The 16,633-nt window shown below is 55.2% G+C and overlaps 3 protein-coding genes across 9 annotated transcripts in view; 2 read left to right on the top strand and 1 right to left on the bottom strand.

The window, feature by feature from the left end:
- Positions 1-1,463, top strand: part of ARAP3 (ArfGAP with RhoGAP domain, ankyrin repeat and PH domain 3) — a 28,998-nt gene extending 27,535 nt beyond the window's left edge. For all 3 annotated transcript variants that reach the window (XM_029215810.1, XM_029215809.1, XM_029215808.1), the window contains one exon: positions 419-1,463. In XM_029215810.1, coding sequence (XP_029071643.1) covers positions 419-904 — 486 coding nt within the window. In that variant the 3' untranslated portion in view covers positions 905-1,463. The remainder of the gene's footprint in view (positions 1-418) is intronic.
- A 1,889-nt stretch (positions 1,464-3,352) lies between these two features.
- FCHSD1 (FCH and double SH3 domains 1) lies at positions 3,353-14,822 on the top strand. 5 transcript variants are annotated; one of them, XM_029215823.1, is made up of 20 exons: positions 3,353-3,416; positions 3,650-3,747; positions 4,339-4,384; positions 4,767-4,834; positions 5,151-5,292; positions 5,378-5,514; positions 5,613-5,676; positions 6,510-6,638; positions 7,076-7,198; positions 7,371-7,466; positions 7,896-8,024; positions 8,430-8,534; positions 8,730-8,891; positions 9,665-9,793; positions 9,871-9,954; positions 10,122-10,239; positions 10,343-10,563; positions 11,326-11,413; positions 12,347-12,402; positions 12,539-14,822. In XM_029215823.1, the coding sequence occupies exons 1-20, from the start codon at positions 3,396-3,398 to the stop codon at positions 12,602-12,604; spliced, it is 2,082 nt and encodes a 693-aa protein (XP_029071656.1). In that variant the 5' UTR covers positions 3,353-3,395; the 3' UTR covers positions 12,605-14,822. The 5 variants fall into 5 exon arrangements, with proteins under 5 accessions (XP_029071656.1, XP_029071657.1, XP_029071655.1 ...); XM_029215824.1 differs by having other exon boundaries at positions 5,157-5,292; positions 12,539-12,794; XM_029215822.1 differs by having other exon boundaries at positions 5,136-5,292; positions 12,539-12,794.
- Positions 13,051-16,624, bottom strand: RELL2 (RELT like 2). The gene is made up of 7 exons (XM_029215833.1): positions 16,386-16,624; positions 15,720-16,197; positions 15,261-15,326; positions 15,099-15,165; positions 14,472-14,657; positions 13,829-14,204; positions 13,051-13,233 (listed from the first exon to the last, which is right to left on the bottom strand). Exons 2-7 carry the CDS (start codon positions 15,901-15,903, stop codon positions 13,225-13,227), a joined length of 888 nt encoding a protein of 295 aa, XP_029071666.1. The 5' UTR covers positions 15,904-16,197; positions 16,386-16,624; the 3' UTR covers positions 13,051-13,224.
- Between the last annotated feature and the right edge of the window lie 9 nt (positions 16,625-16,633).

Genomic DNA, 16,633 nt, shown 5'->3' with positions numbered 1-16,633 from the left:
GAGAGAGGGAGAGAGAGAGAGGGAGAGAGAGAGAGAGAGAGAGAGAGTATTGGGACCAAAAGGAATGAGGAAAACAAGGGATGGTAGGATGCGGTGAGGAAAGGGGGAAGTGGTCACAGGATCTGAGAAATAGAAGGGAAGCGGTTACGTGAATGCATTTTGGAGTCAGACAGACCTGGGTTCAAGCCCCAGCACCACCTTTTACTTAACTGTGTGATCTTGGGCAACTTACTTAACCTCTCGGTACCTCAGCTCACTCACCTGCAGTGTAACCATCATACAGGGTTGTTTTTGACATCATACATGCAAAGTATTTTGCAGCATCTGGTAAAGAGGAAGAGCTCAATAAATGTTAGCGATTAATAATCTGGTAACTCTAACTCTGTACCTGCCTCTGGTTACCCCCATTCCCATCCAGCCGATGAAGTCATCCCAGGGGTCTGTGGAGGAGCAAGAGGAACTGGAGGAGGCTGTGTACGAGGAGCCGGTATATGAGGAAGTGGGGGCCTTCCCTGAGCTGACCGAAGACACCTCCACCTCCTTCTCCATCACACCGGAGCGGACAGCCAAGCCAGAGACCCCACTGGCCAGCCAGCGGTCCTTTGATCAGTCTCCTCTGCCCAAAGCAGGCCCCCTGGGCTGGGAGGAGAGACCACCTGAGCCCCCTCCGGGGCCCCCTTCAAAGAGCAGCCCCCAGTCACATGGGTCCCTGGAGGAGCAGCTGCTCCAGGAGCTCAGCAGCCTCATCCTGAGGAAGGGAGAGACCACCGTAGGCCTGGGCAGCCCCTCTCAGCCCTCCAGCCCCCAGCCCCCGAGCCCCAATGGCCTTCCGACACAGACACCTGGCTTCCCCACCCAAGCTCCCTGCACTTCCAGTCCATCCCCCAGCCAGCCCCTCACATGACCCTGGGACCAGCAGTCTGAGGGGTAGGTAACCAAAGGCCCAAGCTCTCCCCATGGCAGACCCTGCTGGGAGCATCCTTTGCCCTGGTTGATAAGACTCTAGAAGCCAGTATGGTGCTGTGGAAGGAGAACGGGGCCGAGAGCTCCCGAGGCTGCGTCCTGCTCAGAGAAAGACAGGTTGTGGTGCCTCTCTGGGCCTCTGCTGACTTACCTGTACCATGAAGTAACTGAAATAAGGAGAATGGTGAATCTCAAACTGTTTCTCAGAGCTGTAAGCCCCACATCGTTTCCCTCGAGAAGGGCAACTTCCGCTCTATGTATTTGATATGTAGGGGTTCTATGAGAGATCTTGGGTTTGAAAAGAATGGTTTTATGCATTAACAAAAAAAAGATTTGGAAGGCACAGATTTGAATGATCTCCAAGTTTATCCTACCCCACCTTCAACATTCAGAGACTACAGTGAAGCCCCAGAGTGGGGAGGTTGATTAGGGCTGGGAACTGGGGCAAAGAGGAGCCAGAAAGGATGCGTCACTGTTAATAAACCTTGGAACAAAAAGACTGCCATTTTTTACTTCATTCATTCAATTATTCAACATATATATATATATATATATATATATATTTTTTTTTTTTTTTTTTTTTTTTTTGCGGTACACGGGCCTCTCACTGTTGTGGCCTCTCCTGTTGCGGAGCACAGGTTCCGGACGCGCAGGCTCAGCGGCCATGGCTCATGGGCCCAGCAGCTCTGCGGCATGTGGGATCCTCCTGGACCGGGGCACGAACCCGTGTCCCCTGCATCGGCAGGTGGACGCTCAACCACTGCGCCACCAGGGAAGCCCCAACAGATATATATTGAACACCTAATTGGTGCCAGCTATTGAGGATATAGTGTGAACAAAAGAGATGGGGGTCCTTGCTTTAAGGGGAACAGAATATGCACACACAAACAAAGTCAGGGCTGTGAAGAAACTAAAGCAAAGTGATGTGCTTGTGGAGGTGACATTTGGGCTGGGTGGAGGGTAAAGGTAAGAAGCCAGGCATGTGGAGTGCTGGGAGGAGGAGCACTCCAGAAGGAAAGGGAAGGCAGTAGGCATGAAGGCTCTGCAATGGGAAGGGAGTTGGCATGTTGGGGGAAGAGCAAGGAGGCTGGAGTGGCTGGAGCACAGTGAGTGGGGAGCTGGACAAGAGTATGGGCTGAAGGGGGAAAGACTGGCAGGGACCCAGTGATGATCAGCCTTGTGGGCCATGATTTTATTCTGAAGCAATTGAGGAGTCTTAGGGAAGAGAGGGATGAGATTTTGCTTCATTTGAACAAAAAGATCGATCACTCTGGCTGTTTTCTGAACAATGGGTTGTAGGGGGAAGACTGGAAGCAAGGAGGCCAGATATCAGACCAGGAGACTGATAATGGGGACTTGGACCAGGTTGGTGGTTCTGGAAATTGAGGGAAGTTGATCAATGGGAGATAGAACCTATAGGCCTTGCTGATGGATGGAAGGTGGGGGTAGGAGGAAGGGTACATAGACTCTGGCTTTCTGACTCTCCTAACTGGATGGAGAATGGTTCCATTTAGTATGTTACCTGGGGGAGGTGACTGGGGAAGGATCAGGTAGAAGGAGCCGTTTGAAAGTTTGAGGTACCTATTTAGATGAAGTGGTGGTGTCAGGTGAGCTGTTGGAAATGTGAATCTGGAGTTTGGGCCACAGATATCTGCCTTTTCCAAGTCGGGGGTGTAGTGAGGAGGTGTGGGCCATGGATAGGTGAGGAGGATGAGGAAAGTGTGTGTGCAGATCCTCAGAAAGCAGTGCCAGGGCGGGGATAGGGGGTATGTCCTGGGGTGTAGAACCTTAAGGGCAGGCCCTAAAGCCGATAGGGGCAAGTCCCCACTCTCATCTCCCAGCTCTCATCTCCCAGCTCACGCCCACTCCATTGGCCCTGTCTTTTCCTCTGGTACTGGTTCCTTCCTGGCTCCAGGCGTCTTTCTCACCCTCACTCACGCAGGCTTTTCCAGTTCAGTGGGAATTAGGAAAAGGTCTGGGATCAGCCCTGTTTCTCTCATCACACGCATCTGCGCTCAGGCATCCAGTGATTCAGTTTCCCTGGTTACAGATTGAGTTCCTCACCATCCTTCACCCGTCGCGTCGGGATTGGAGGTCTGCATATGTAAATGAATGATTAGAAATAATTACGAGCTAAGTCAATAGCTCTCCACCAGAAATAGAACCGAGGCGTCTTGACACAGAAACCTGGGGTTCCCCCTACCGCCCAGCGGACGCGGCGTCCACAGGGGGGCGCGGACCCTTTCCGGGGTATTCTCAGCGGTAACACAGGTTTAGTTCCTGCCGCTCTTGGCGCTTCGCGGCCCAGCGAAGAGACTGATCAGGCGTGGGCGGGGCGAGGGCGGAGCTGGGCCAGATCCTGGGCGGGGCTTAGCTGTGGGCGGGGCTTCCTCGAGTTCCGGAGTCGAGTTGCTGCCTGGGCCGGAGCGGAGATGCAGCCGCCGCCCCGAAAAGTAAGCTTGGCCTGGGGACGGGGATTCCTGGCGGGCTGGGGGAGTGATGCGGCCCAAAGGGGCACCAGACCAGCGGTGGGGGACGAAGAGTAGGAAGGGGTTCAAGGGCCAACCCAGAAGTAACCGAGGAAACAGCCCAGCTCCTCCCTGGCCCCGCCCCCTCACCGCTCCCTGCGCGGAGTGTTTTTCAGGTCCCTGCGCCAGGGGTCTTCATCTTCTTCTTACCCACACAGGTGAAGCCATCCCAGGAGGTGAAGCTTCGCTTCCTGGAGCAGCTGAACATCCTTCAGACCCGGCAGCAGAGAGAGGCGGACCTACTGGAGGATATCAGGTAGCCCTGACCCCCTCCACGTACCCCGACTTTCTCTGTCACACGCTCCGCCTCTTCTCCAACATACTATAGCTGTCGGGGTGGGCGGGGGTGAAGAGCTCTCCAACCTGCCCATTCAAGGCCGTCATCCTAGGCCTCCCTCTCCAGATGCCGGATACGAATTATCCTTCCACGCACCCCAACACACATAAACACACAGGGACCCTCCCTCAAACCCCTTCACTCCACACCGCCCCCTCCACACCCACAATCAAACTTAGGACAGAATCCCCCCTCCCTCTTCCAGACCTGTTGGAAGGCTGGCACACACTGTACTCAGCTGACCCCCATCAGTCCTCACCTCCAAGCACACAGATGGTTCTCCAGGGGTGGGGAGGATCCTGCTGAGGCTCTGAGCACTGAGGTGAGGTTGTCCTTTGCTGCGGCTGCCCGAGGTGATCTCAAGGACTCTCTCTTCAGTCTCAGGCCCTCCTGGTATAGTCACACTCCAGGCCTGGCTCCCCTCTCCCTCCTGCCCAGGCTAAGGAGAGGGTCGAGGGTGGGAGAAAAGGACCAAACAGTAAGACCACCCCATCCCCCTAATCTCCACAGATCCTACAGCAAGCAGAGGGCAGCCATTGAACGGGAGTATGGGCAGGTATGGGACTCCTTTCTCTGGACCTTCCCTTTTGTCCTAGCCTCCTTTACACTACCAGCAATGTGCCTCCACACATACTCCTGTTCTGGTCAAGAGCAAATGCCTAGCACCAGGCAAATTTGTGTGAAATTCCTGCTGTGGTACTTTTTAGCTGTGTGACCTTGGACAAGTTACTTAACGTTTCTTGGCCTCAATTTCTTTCTCTGTAAAATGGGAATAATAATAACTGTACCTTCACGCAAGGTTGTTGTAAGGACAGAATAAGTTAATGCATGTAAAGCACTTAGCAAAGTGGGTGGCATTATTATACTCTGATCGTATGTTCTCCCAAGTGGGGAGAGTCTTTGAAAGGGAACTGGGTCTATGATGACTTTCCCACCAGGCACTCCAGAAACTGGCTGGGCCATTTCTGAAGAGGGAAGGACACCGGAGTGGGGAGATGGACAGCAGGTGGGTCCCATGGTGGGGTGGCAGGGAGGCCAGGGAGCCAAGAAGGGATGAGGAGCTCAACCCCAGGAACCTATGAGGAGGGCACGTGAGCGGCAGGTAGAGCTGACACGGCAGCGGGATAGCAGTTGACCCAGCAAGGACACTGGATGGGGGCGGAGGGCATAAGTGATCCTTGTGGCCGAGCTAATGGGCTGATCGATTGATGGGCTCCCAGACGAGGGGGATGGGAAAGCAGTCTGTCTCCCATGGTGTTGGGGGGGGCATCTCGTGAAGCTTTGGAGTGCTCCCCTCGTCAATGCAGACTTTCTCTGGGGAGAGGCAGGATGGTGTTTGGTGCCTGGCGCTGCCTGCTGGATGCCACCATGGCTGGGGGCCAAGCCCGGCTCCAGGCATCTGACCGATACCGTGACCTGGCAGGAGGCACAGGGCGGAGCGCTAAGGAGCAGGTGCTTAGGAAGGTACGGCTCAGTGGATGGGGTGAAGGAAGGGCTGACTCAGGGATGGAGGTGATCTGGATCAGGACTTGTGTGTCCATGCCCCTAGGGAGCAGAGAACCTCCAGAGGGCGCAGGCCGAGGTGCTGCAGTCTGTCCGGGAGCTGAGCCGAAGTCGAAAGCTGTATGGGCAGCGTGAACGGGTGTGGGCCTTGGCACAGGAGAAGGCGGCTGATGTCCAGGCCAGGTGGGGTTATGGGGAGTTAGGAAGCCTGTGGCGTCGGGGGATGGAGCCAAGGTGCCATGGCTGGGCCTGACCTCCGCTCCTCTCCCTTGCCTGCACAGGCTTAACCGAAGTGACCATGGCCTCTTCCACACTCGGACCAGTCTCCAGAAACTCAGCACCAAGGTTCAGAGGATGTGGGCATGAGTCGGGGCAGGGAGAGGTGGGCAGATTTGGAACCCGGGTGCCTAAGTCAGAGAGACTGGGATGAATCCAGGCTACCCTACTTCCTTGGTGCCTGACCTTGGTAAACTTGATCTCTCTGAGCCTCATTTTCTTCATCTATAAAATGGAAATAGTACCTTTGTTTTTCATTCCTTTAATATGCAGTTATTGAGGACTTCTGTGTACTTGGCATTGTTTGAAACACTGGGGATATGATGGGGAACACTACCAGCAGAGCTCCTGCCTCCACAGCCTGGTTAGGGGAGACAGATAGTAAATAAACAAAGACTCAGAATAAATGAAAAGAAGGTGATATGATAAAGCATAACAGGGGAGTGTAATTTAGAGGGAAAGCCTCTCTGAGCAGGTGGCCTGAGTGTCAAGGAGGAGCCAGCCATGCAGAGATGTAGGGGAAGAACATTCCAGGGAGAGGCAGTGGTGAGTGCAAAGGCTCTGAGGTGGGAATAACTTTGTAGGCTCGAGGAACTGAGAGAAGGCCAGTGTGGCTGGAGCACTGTGAGCAAGGGGACGAGCACTGTGGAAAGACTCAGAGAGGGTGCAGGGGCCCGCTCATGTTGGACCTGGTAGACCACGGTAAGGAGCAGTTGGGATTTTATCCAAAATGTATGCAGTTGCCACTAGAGGATTTTGAGCAGGAATTGTGAGTATGTAAAATTTTTAGTATGGTTTGCCAGTTATCTCAGTAATGTGAGAATCCATTCTGGATCTGGGTTGGCCGTGGAAGGACCCCAAGGGTCCAGAGCTCCCAGTTGACACCTATGTTCCTCTCCTAGCTGTCTGTCCAGTCGGCCCAGTACTCCCAGCAGCTGAGAGCGGCCCGCAATGAGTACCTGCTCAACTTGGTGGCCACCAATGCCCACCTTGACCACTACTACCAGGAAGAACTGCCGGCCGTGCTCAAGGCCAGTCTCAGCCTAGATACCCCTGCGTCTCAGCAGGGAGGGCGTCGTCTCCCTGCTTCCCACCACCATCAGGCTGGGTGGGGCTGGGGACCTAGTCTGCTCAGAGTGGGCAGAAGATACATACCTGGGTTCTGCTTCTGCTTCTAGCTGGTTGCATGACATTGTACAGAACACTTACCCCTCTGAACCCCAGTTTCTTCCTCAGGACTAACCCCTGCTCTGCCTACTTTATAAGACTAATGGGGCTCAAGGGAGAGAATGAATGTGAAAATGCTTTTTAAACTGTTAAGTGCTGTGCACACATGAGGGCCTATTATTAGAAGCATAAAAATGTCTTATTCCTTCTCAATTTCCCATACCTCATACCCATCACCCATTCAAACCTGGACAGAGAGCCTGCTTGGGGGAAGGGTGGTGTCAGCATCAGTTCTCTCCAGGCCCTGGTCAGCGAGCTGTTGGAACACCTGAGGGACCCGCTGACTTCACTGAGCCGCACGGAGCTGGAAGCTGCAGAGATGGCTCTGGAGCATGCCCACCGTGGGGGGCAAGCGACCTCCCAGGTAAGCTCCCCAGAGATCCTCTTTACGCTTCTCTCCCAGTACAGCGCCCCCTCCACCACCGCATGTCTGCCCCTTTCCTTCTCACCTTGTCCTCTCTCTACCAAGAAGGGCTGGGGACAGGCTTGGAGAGGGAGCCAGTGAGTGGCCGACTTTGATTTATTCCAACTCCCAGGTAAGCTGGGAGCAGGATCTGGAGCTTTTTCTTCAGGAGCCCGGAGTATTCTCCCCCACCCCAGCTCAGCAGTTTCAGCCAGCAGGGAATGATCAGGTAAGACCTCTCTGCTAGGTGCAATCAGGCCACTTGGAAAGGGGACTGTGGTGTAGGCCTCTTCCCCATTATCCTTGTCCTGGTTTTAACTTAGGGACTATTAAACCATGGAGAGAGGGTTTCAGAACCCCAGTTCACCTCCCTCCCACCAGGACACAAATTAACGCACTTCCTCCCACCCTTCTGTCCCTTCACTGCACTATCTTCTTGATTCTACCTCTGTCCCACAACCTGGATCCCACTTCTGGGACTCTCTGTGTGTCCACATGAATGCACTCCTGTGTCCACAGTCATAGGCGTGTGCTCCCATCTATTTGTCCCTGACCCTGGAGGTCAGGAGACAGGGAAGAAAAAAAGGAGGGAACTGGAGGGAGGGGGAACGGAGAAGGAGCAGCATCAGGGCATCCTCACAGCTCCCCATTCATTCAGGTGTGTGTCCTGGAGCTGGAGCGGGGCGGCGCAGGAGGTGTGGCCGGGGAGAGTGGCCTGGAGAAAGAAGTTCAACGCTGGACGAGCCGAGCTGCCCGAGACTACAAGATCCAGAACCATGGGCAGCGGGTGAGGTGGGGAGTGCAGGTGTCGGGGGTGGGCAAGAAGAGCTGAGAGATGGGGATCCCGGCGTCACTGGGGATGTCATGGGGCTGCAGGCAGGAGGGGAGGGAAGGGTAATTTAAGCCGACAGTGTGGCACAGTAATTTAAGAGTGTAACCTTTGGGACTAGACTCACCTGGGCTCAAATCTTGCTCTGTTGCTTCCTAGTTATGTAACCCTGAGTAAGGGCGTGACTTAAGCTCTCTGGATCTCAGTTTCATCATCATTAAAGTGGGGCTAATGATAGCACCCACATCACAGGGAAGATGAGATGACATAATGCATGTGAAACAACTAGGAAACTCCCGGGTTATTAGTAAGTTGTGCCCCATAGTATCTCCACCCACTCCTGTCCCCTGCGTCCCCAACCAGGTGCTGCAGCGGCTGGAGCAGAGGCGGCAGCAGGCTTCAGAGCGGGAGGCTCCAGGCATAGAACAGCGGCTGCAGGAAGTGAGGGAGAGCATCCGGCGGGCACAGGTGAGGCACAGCCCTGGGGTTAGAGCCACTGAGACCGCACCTCCTCCGGCAACACCCTCCTCCACTTCTTTATCTGATGGTGGGGAGACTGGAGGCAGGAGGTAGAGGGTGGACACATCTGGGTAGGAGGCTCCACTCACCTCCCAAGGGCAGGCCCAGCCACAGCCTTGACTGACCCCCTCTTCCCTGTGTCAGGTGAGCCAGGTGAAGGGGGCTGCCCGGCTGGCCCTGCTGCAGGGGGCTGGCCTGGATGTGCAGCACTGGCTGAAGCCAGCCATGACCCAGGCCCAGGATGAGGTAGAGCAGGAGCGACGGCTCAGCGAGGCCCGGCTGTCCCAGAGGGACCTCTCTCCCACGGTGAGCTCCCTCCACTCCCTCCCCATACGCACCAGGAGGGTAAAGAGCCCCAGTGGAAAGCAGAGCTTATAAAGTGGGAATCACACTAGTAGCTAACTCAAAGGGTTGTTGTGAGGCTTAAATGAAATCACTTAAGTATGACTCTTGGCACAGTTTGTAACATAGAGAGCTCTCAATGAACTTTTATTATGGAGTGTAGGATGGTGGTTATGAAAGGTCCCAAGAGCAGACTATAAGCAGTTTGAGTACCAGCCACTCCACTTACTAGCTGTGTGATCTTGGAAAGTGACTTAGCCTTTCTGAGCCTCAGTTTCCCATTAAGTAAACTGAGGTTGATAGTTTCGCAAAATAACACTGGGTTATTAAGAAGTTTAAACAAGACAATGTACATAAGATACTTAGCATTGTGCTTGGCACATATAAGCGCTCAATACTGTAACTCTGTGATTATTGTTAGTGTTATCTTGCTCTGTGGTGGTTCTGCCTGTGACCCAGGGTGAACGGATGGGTGGTACTACCTTGGAGGAGGATCCACAATGTTAAGGGTAGGATGGGGTGGGAGGGAGGCGCAAGAGCGAGGGGATATGGGGATATATGTATACATGTAGCTGATTCACTTTGTCATACAGCAGAAACTAACACAACATTGTAAAGCAATTATACTCCAATAAAGATGTTTAAAAAAAAAAAAAGGTAGAATGGAGGAGTGAGAGATATAGTGGGTGGTGCTTGAGACTGGGCCTCACAACCATGCCTGTTCTCTGTCCCCCCAGGCTGAGGATGCTGAGCTGTCTGACTTTGAGGAATGTGAGGAGACGGGGGAGCTCTTTGAGGAGCCCGCCCCCCCAGCCCTGGCCACCAGGCCCCTCCCCTGCCCTGTCCATGTGGTGTTTGGCTATCAGGTATGAATGGAGGTGGGGACCTCAGACAGGCAGGGATGGAGAACAGCCAGTCCTGAATCCTTCTTTGTGGGGCCCAGGCAGGACATGAGGACGAGCTGACCATCACAGAGGGCGAGTGGCTGGAGGTCATAGAGGAGGGAGATGCCGACGAATGGGTCAAGGTGGGTATGGACCCGGGGCTCTGCCCTTGGCAAGGGGGCAGTGGGAGGGACTTCTCTGTGGTCCGTAAAGACCCAGCCAGGCAAAGCTGGAAGCCTGAGTGGAGGAAGGCCAGGGCCGTGGACCGCTGAGGCAAGCCTGCTTTCTGTTCACGTTGCTGGGTGAGCAGGCTCGGAACCAGCACGGTGAGGTAGGCTTTGTCCCTGAGCGGTATCTCAACTTCCCGGACCTCTCCTTCCCTGAGAGCAGCCATGACAGCGACAATCCTTCGGGGGCAGAGCCCACAGGTAAGAAAGGGAGAAGAGTTACTGAGTGGTTGTAGCCCTGGCCTGGGGGCACTGCTGCCCGCCTCTTCCCCTCACCATCTCTCCTGGGCGGGGGCTTCCGCAGCGTTCCTGGCCTGCGCCCTGTACAGCTACACGGGACAGAGCGCAGAGGAACTGAGCTTCCCCGAGGGGGCGCTTATCCGCCTGCTGCCCCGGACCCAGGATGGAGTGGATGATGGCTTCTGGAGGGGAGAATTTGGGGGCCATGTTGGGGTCTTCCCCTCCCTGCTGGTGGAGGAGCTGCTTGGCCCCCCAGGGCCATCTGAACTCTCAGACCCTGAACAGGTGAGGCTTCCTTTTCCCTGGGTCCCCAGGCACCAATGGATTGACCCTCCCATGCCAGGGAGGTCCCATATTCGTCTTAATGCCCCCTCCCCCCCTATAGTGGATTGGGATTCCCCATCTCCTTTGGCACAGAGAAAAGGGAAACCAAGGCAGTCTTCATTAGAGTTTGGTTGTCCTGCTTTAGAGCTGGATCTTAGTTCAGCTTCCTATTCTGTTACTTTAGGCAGTGATTAGACCTCTCTGAGCTTGTTTCTTCACATGCATATAAAAGGGGGACAATAATGCCTCTTTCAGGAGGCTAACTATCCTGATTAGAGATAATGGAAGTAAAGTGCTTAGCACAGTGGCCCATAGGTGCTTTGATATACGGTACCTGTTGTTCTAGCAAGAAGAGCATAGGAGTAGGAGTCAGGAGTTCTAGCCAGGACTTTGTCACTAACTAGCTCTGTGATTTTGGATAGATGGATTAACCTGAGTCTCACCTCTGACATAGGAATCATCAAATCCTTACCTCATGGGGTGGTGGTGAGGACTGAATGAATTAGTGCATGCGAAGTGCTAGCAAAATGCCTGGGACATATTAAGTGTCAATATATATTGGCTGTTGAAATGTGTATCACCTACAAGCCCCACCCAGATACAAGTATTTGGTCACTCTCTGAACTGGGGAGTGACGGGACAGGAACTGAAGATGGGATAGGAGGAAGAGCTGGTGAAACCTTCCCACATGCCAGGAATAACTCTTTGCCCCCTCATCCCCAGATCCTGCCATCCCCTTCCCCTCCCAGCTTCTCCCCTCCTGCACCCACCTCTGCCTTGGATGGGTCGCCTGCACCTGTCCTGCCTGGTGGTGAGTAGAAGGAGCTGGGGCCCTGGGAGGGTAAGAGACAGGAAGAAGGAGGAAGTCTGGAGCTCCTGGGTTACACTCAGCCCCTCTGCCTGCCCTCAGGAACCTTCTCCATCAGGCTCTCTGATGCATGATGGTAGAAGAGCTTGGGCTTTGGAGCTGGGCCCACTGTTCAAACTCTGCTCTATGACGTCCTAGTGTGTGATTTAACATGTCTGGGCCTTTACAGAGTGAGGAGGAAGGTCCCTCCCTCACTGAGTTGTGAGAGTTAAAGGGATGTGTCTATAGAGTGCCCAGCGTTGTGCTGGGCAGATAGCAAGCATGCAATTAGTAGCTGTTTTCTCATTATTATTATTTTAAAAATTAGCCAGTTTCTCCCACAGTGTTTTCCCAATACACATCCTCTGCCCTTAGTGTTCTTGAATCCTGCAAACACCTGGTTTGCATCATCATTTTCCTCATCCATCTTTTCTTTTTTTTTTCCTTGTTTTTGTTGTTACCTCATCCATCTTTCCTAAAACCATCTTTTCTAAAAGGTTCTTTCACTTTCTTCACTGCACCCCCCACCCACCGCGACCCTGGAACCCCGTGAGCGTTTTCTGCACCCCGCTTCTCCAGCACCCGTCGTTCACTTTGAATGATTTAGTACTCAGTCATTCATTGTGTCTGTTAGTGTTTCATTATGCAGTTCCTGGCAGCCATTAGGGGTGGGGGCGGTGTGGATCCCTCCTGCCCCCGGGTACCTTTAGCAGGCCCGATTATACAGCAGGTGCTCAATAAGCGTTGAGGTTGGATGGATTGATGGATATTATGACCCAGGTTAGTGACTATTTGTTAATTCAACAAATATTTACAGAGTGCCACCGTCCTAAGTGCTGGAGATACAGAAGCGAACAAAACAAAGTCGTAAGACTGACTTGTGGTTCTTATTTCCAGACCAAGACCTGGACTGCCCTGGACCCCTGGATGTGATGGCGCCTCGACTCAGGCCGGTAAGGGCCCCGCCCTTGGAGGAGAGTGTTTGGAGAGGGGTCACTCCAACTTGTCCTGTTTTATCTGCAGGACAGAGGGAATGGACAGGGATATCCCCAAGGGAGGCATCTGGTGCACTGACTGTGTTCCCTACAGATGCGTCCACCGCCTCCCCCGCCAGCTAAAGCCCCGGATCCTGGCCACCCAGATCCTCTCACCTGAAGCCAGGGGGAATCACTTTCCCCCAGTGATGCTGCTGCCCCTATCTCCGTGCTATCAGAGACCACCCCTCCCCACGGTGATCCAGAGCGACACAGCCAAAAGCTGGAATCTCCCTGATTTCCGTTCTCACCTTCACGGGTAGAAATTTCTTCTCTCCCCATTTCTGGGGCTGGAACCCACTCCTTTTTTGCCATCATCCTCCAGCCATCTCTAAGGGCTGAAACTACTCCTTTGTCTTCTGCTACCACCCCATCTCTAGGGTGGTGAAGTACCCTGAAATCTCTGGGACTGGAATTCATCCCCCAAAGTCTTGAGTGGCTCTGGCTTATTTGTGTCTCCACCCTGGTTCTGTGAATCACCCCACTCCAGATGCCAGAGCCACTGGGGATGGGGGCAGGCCTGTCAGAAGGAGCTGGAGCCAGTATGCGAAGCAGCTGTAATCGTCTGAGCGGATTTATTGACAGTGAATAAAGGGCACAAAGCCCAAGCCAGGGCCTGGGCCTCTTGTGCCAAGAGGGCAGGGGGTCTAAGGTGCTATTGCTTTAAGGGCCCACCAAGGGCAGGGGCCTGCTCCCAGCCGCACGCTCTAGCATATGGAGTGAGGTGATGGGGAAAGCAGGTCAGGCGGCCTGTTGGCAGACAGGGGAAGGGGAAGAGACTGAGGACCAGAGGTGGGACTTCTCCCAAGGTCCCCCAGCCTGAGACCGTGCAGTTCCAGGTGGAAGTAGGGCTGGTCCCTCAGCTGGGGGGCAGTGCTGTCCAGTTGAGAGGAGGGGCTTCATGCCCACCCAACCCCTGGCCCTGCCAGCTGGTAGTCCATCAGCGCAATGAAGGAGAGGAAGGGTAACAGTGTTGCCTCCTCTTCAAGCTGTGTCCCCGCTTTTCCCCAGGGGCTGCAGGACCTTCCCTGTCCCCTGGAGCACAAGCCCACTCGCCACCACCAAACCAAGGAATATGTACCAAAGGCTAAGCCTGCAGTTTAGCTTGGGGGTTCAGGGAACCAATGGGCTTAGGTAGTTTAAAGTAGGGGGTGGGAGGATGAGATTATCTGACTTGGGGCCCAGGCAGACTCACCTCACACACCCCCTGCCCCCTGTGGTGGGGACACCTGAGAGAGAGAGGAGGGGTCACCAGTGGGAGAACAGGAGGTGGGTCATATCAGTGCCCCCTCGAGTAGGGGCAATAAGAGCTGAGCCCACCGCAGCCTACCACATGTCTTCATACCTGGTGATCTGAGGTGTCCGGTTTGCTTGGCTGTCCATTTGCCTCTTGACTGGCCAGCCCTGGGCTTGGGCCCCTTCCTCCAGCCCCCAGCATCGACTCTGCAGAGGCTCCAGGGCTCCTCTCAAGTGCACGAGGGACTAGGCTGCTGTCCCTGAGTCCTCCATTACGCACTGGGGGGCTGGCAAGGGCCAGGGGCTGTGGCCTCTCAGGGGGAAGGCTCTCAACGGCAGGTATCCCTGTCCTGGGCTGCCCTCCCCCAGACCCCTGGCCACCCCCTGGGTCCTGCCCCCCACCAGATCCCCAGCTCCTGTCCGTGGGGGAGCCATCACGATGCTCATGCAGCCCATAGCGCTTCTCAATGTGTGTCACCCGGAACCTGGGAGGGGAGGGAACACTGGGGCTTAGGACCACCACTCAGAGGCTGCTTGGCCCTTCCCCCCGATCAGGGACATCCTGGGTTTGATAGGCACTTCCCTCTGGCCTAGGGCAGGGGAGACCAGATTGTGGGGCACATTGTGCAGCCTGGCTTCTGCTGCGGCTCACAGTCCACAAAGAAAGAGCCAGGGCCTACCTTTGGAGGCAGGTGCCTGACCGTTGGGGTCCCCACCTCAACCTCCCTTTCCCTGGGGCACTCTATACCCACCTGCCCACAGAGAACACAGTGGTCTCCCCAGGCCGGGGGCGACTCTTTCCTTCCTTGGAGCGTCCCTGACGCACAAGTGGGGGTCTCTTGTTGCGGCTGCAGTGGATGCAGGGGGCTGCGGAGCCCAGGTGCACTGTGTGATGATGGGAGGGGGCTCCGTCCTGCAAGCTGGAGGTGGCGTCCACGCTGGACGGTAGGGAGGAAAGGACCAGGGGTGACATTCCCAGTTTTCTTCCTGTTTGACTTGCTCCTGTTCTTTCGGCGTGCTCCTTAAACCCCAGATGCCCACTTGCCCCAGGCCCCACCATTCGTTTCTTGTCTTTATCTAATAAACTCAATATGAAGATATTAGTGACCATGTGTTCTCCCTTCCGGGGCTAAAAAGCGGGCAATGCTTAATGCAGAGGAGTGGCATAAGGGGTGAAGGTTAGGCTTGATGATATCCAGAGGAGAGATGTGGTTTGAAGGACTCAGGATTTCTACAAAACGTCCTTCTTCCTGTATGTTAACCAGCCTTACTCTCCCCTGTCAACCCAAACATGCAAGGAGACTGGGAGAGGAATGTGCAGGAGGAGAGGGTACTCTCCAAGGCAAGCTCAATCGTGCTGGCCCTTGTTCTCAGCTCACCTGGACAGCTGCATTGTCCCTTCTCCTTCACTGTCCCCCAGCATCTCCTTCAAGGCCTCAGCATTGGCTGAGGGGAGAAGGAAAAGAGGGGGTCAGTGGAGGCAAAGGCCGGGGCAAGGGGAAGTTGAGGAGGTGGGGAACGAGGGGCCAGCATACACCCACCTTCATTTTGGATGATGCATCGAACAATCCTCTCTACTGTGTCCTCATTCATGTCATCGTCCTCAGCTGAAGGATGAAAGAGGTTGGTAAGGAAGCAGTAAATGAGTCAGCTTTGGGGGTACATTACCTGGTGGCTTCTGTGGCTTCTTGCTCAAGACCTACCCCTTTAGCAAATTGCCATCGTGCTGTACATTAGCATTTCAAGGGCCAGGGCAGAAAAGATGGGGAAATCAATGGGAGTCCAAGACTCATCAGTGGGCCCTTCCCACCCATGCTGCCTACTCTAGCCCTGCTTTCGGGGTGGTGGCAACCCAATTGCTTTTGCAGAGTCAAGAAAGCATTACTAGACCTCCTGAAAACTTGGTCGGGATTTGGCCTGGGTCTGTTGACCAGGAAGAGGTGTGGGGAGAAGGGTCAGGGAGAAAGGTGACTGAGCCAGGTTCTAGGCTGTTCACTCACGGGGCTGGAGCTGGGTGTCGTCAGGCTCCGAGCCCCTCGAGGTGCGGCAGCGGTAGCCTTTCTTCTTGAGCACGTGGCAGATCATGAAGCCTACCAGGCCCATGAGGAAGAAGACCAGCACAAGCAGGAAGAGCATGTACAGCCCATGTTGGGGCGGCTCCAGGTCAGGCTGTGGTTCCGACATGAGGCCCTGGAGGGCGAGCGCGGGCCAGGGCGCCTCCTGGGGTTAGGGGGCTGCAGCTAGAGATGGGGGGAGGGATAGGAATGCCTTCTTCAGGATCCGAGACGGGCAAGCCTCTAAGGTCTGGCCCCACCCCCTACCCAACCAGGGAGCTGTCCGTGCCAGGGGTGCTGGTCCGGGCCAGGGGTGCCAGACGGCAGCTGCGCAAGCTGTCTTCCACGACCCTGGTCCGCTTCCCCGACGCCCAGAACGTTCCCCTTTCCAGCTTGTCCTGAGCTTCCGTCCCTCCCAAGGACACTGCAGAGCGAGATGGGACGGAATTCTCAGGCGGCCTGCACAAGGATCGTGCCTGAGTCAGCGTCCACACCTCCTCTGCGTTGGCCTGAGCCAGGCCTCCACAGCCCCCTCCCCTTCCTGTACTCTCGCGCACACACCCCCTCCCGCCTTTCTGTTCCTCCCATCCTGACCACCTGGCCCACCGGTACCGGTGGTTTAGCTCTGGCTCCGGCTCCGGCTCGGGTTCCGGTTCCAGGGGCGTCCTAGTCCGGCTCAGGGCCCCCGACGCCCTCCCGGCGCTCATCCCTTGCTTTCTTCCCCTCCCCCCTTCGCCGCCTCAAGGGCTCCGGGCTGCGGCCGCAGATACCCTTGCCGCGGCAGGCGGGGGGAGGGAAGGATGGAGAGGGATGCGGGCTGGTTGGGACCGGGGAGAGGCTCCGGACAACTCCAGCCCTGG

Source organism: Monodon monoceros, unplaced genomic scaffold, assembly GCF_005190385.1.
Source record: "Monodon monoceros isolate NGI ecotype Baffin Bay Population unplaced genomic scaffold, NGI_Narwhal_1 Super_Scaffold_12, whole genome shotgun sequence".
Classification (NCBI taxonomy): domain Eukaryota; kingdom Metazoa; phylum Chordata; class Mammalia; order Artiodactyla; family Monodontidae; genus Monodon; species Monodon monoceros.
This window is presented reverse-complemented; position numbering and strand designations above follow the sequence as displayed.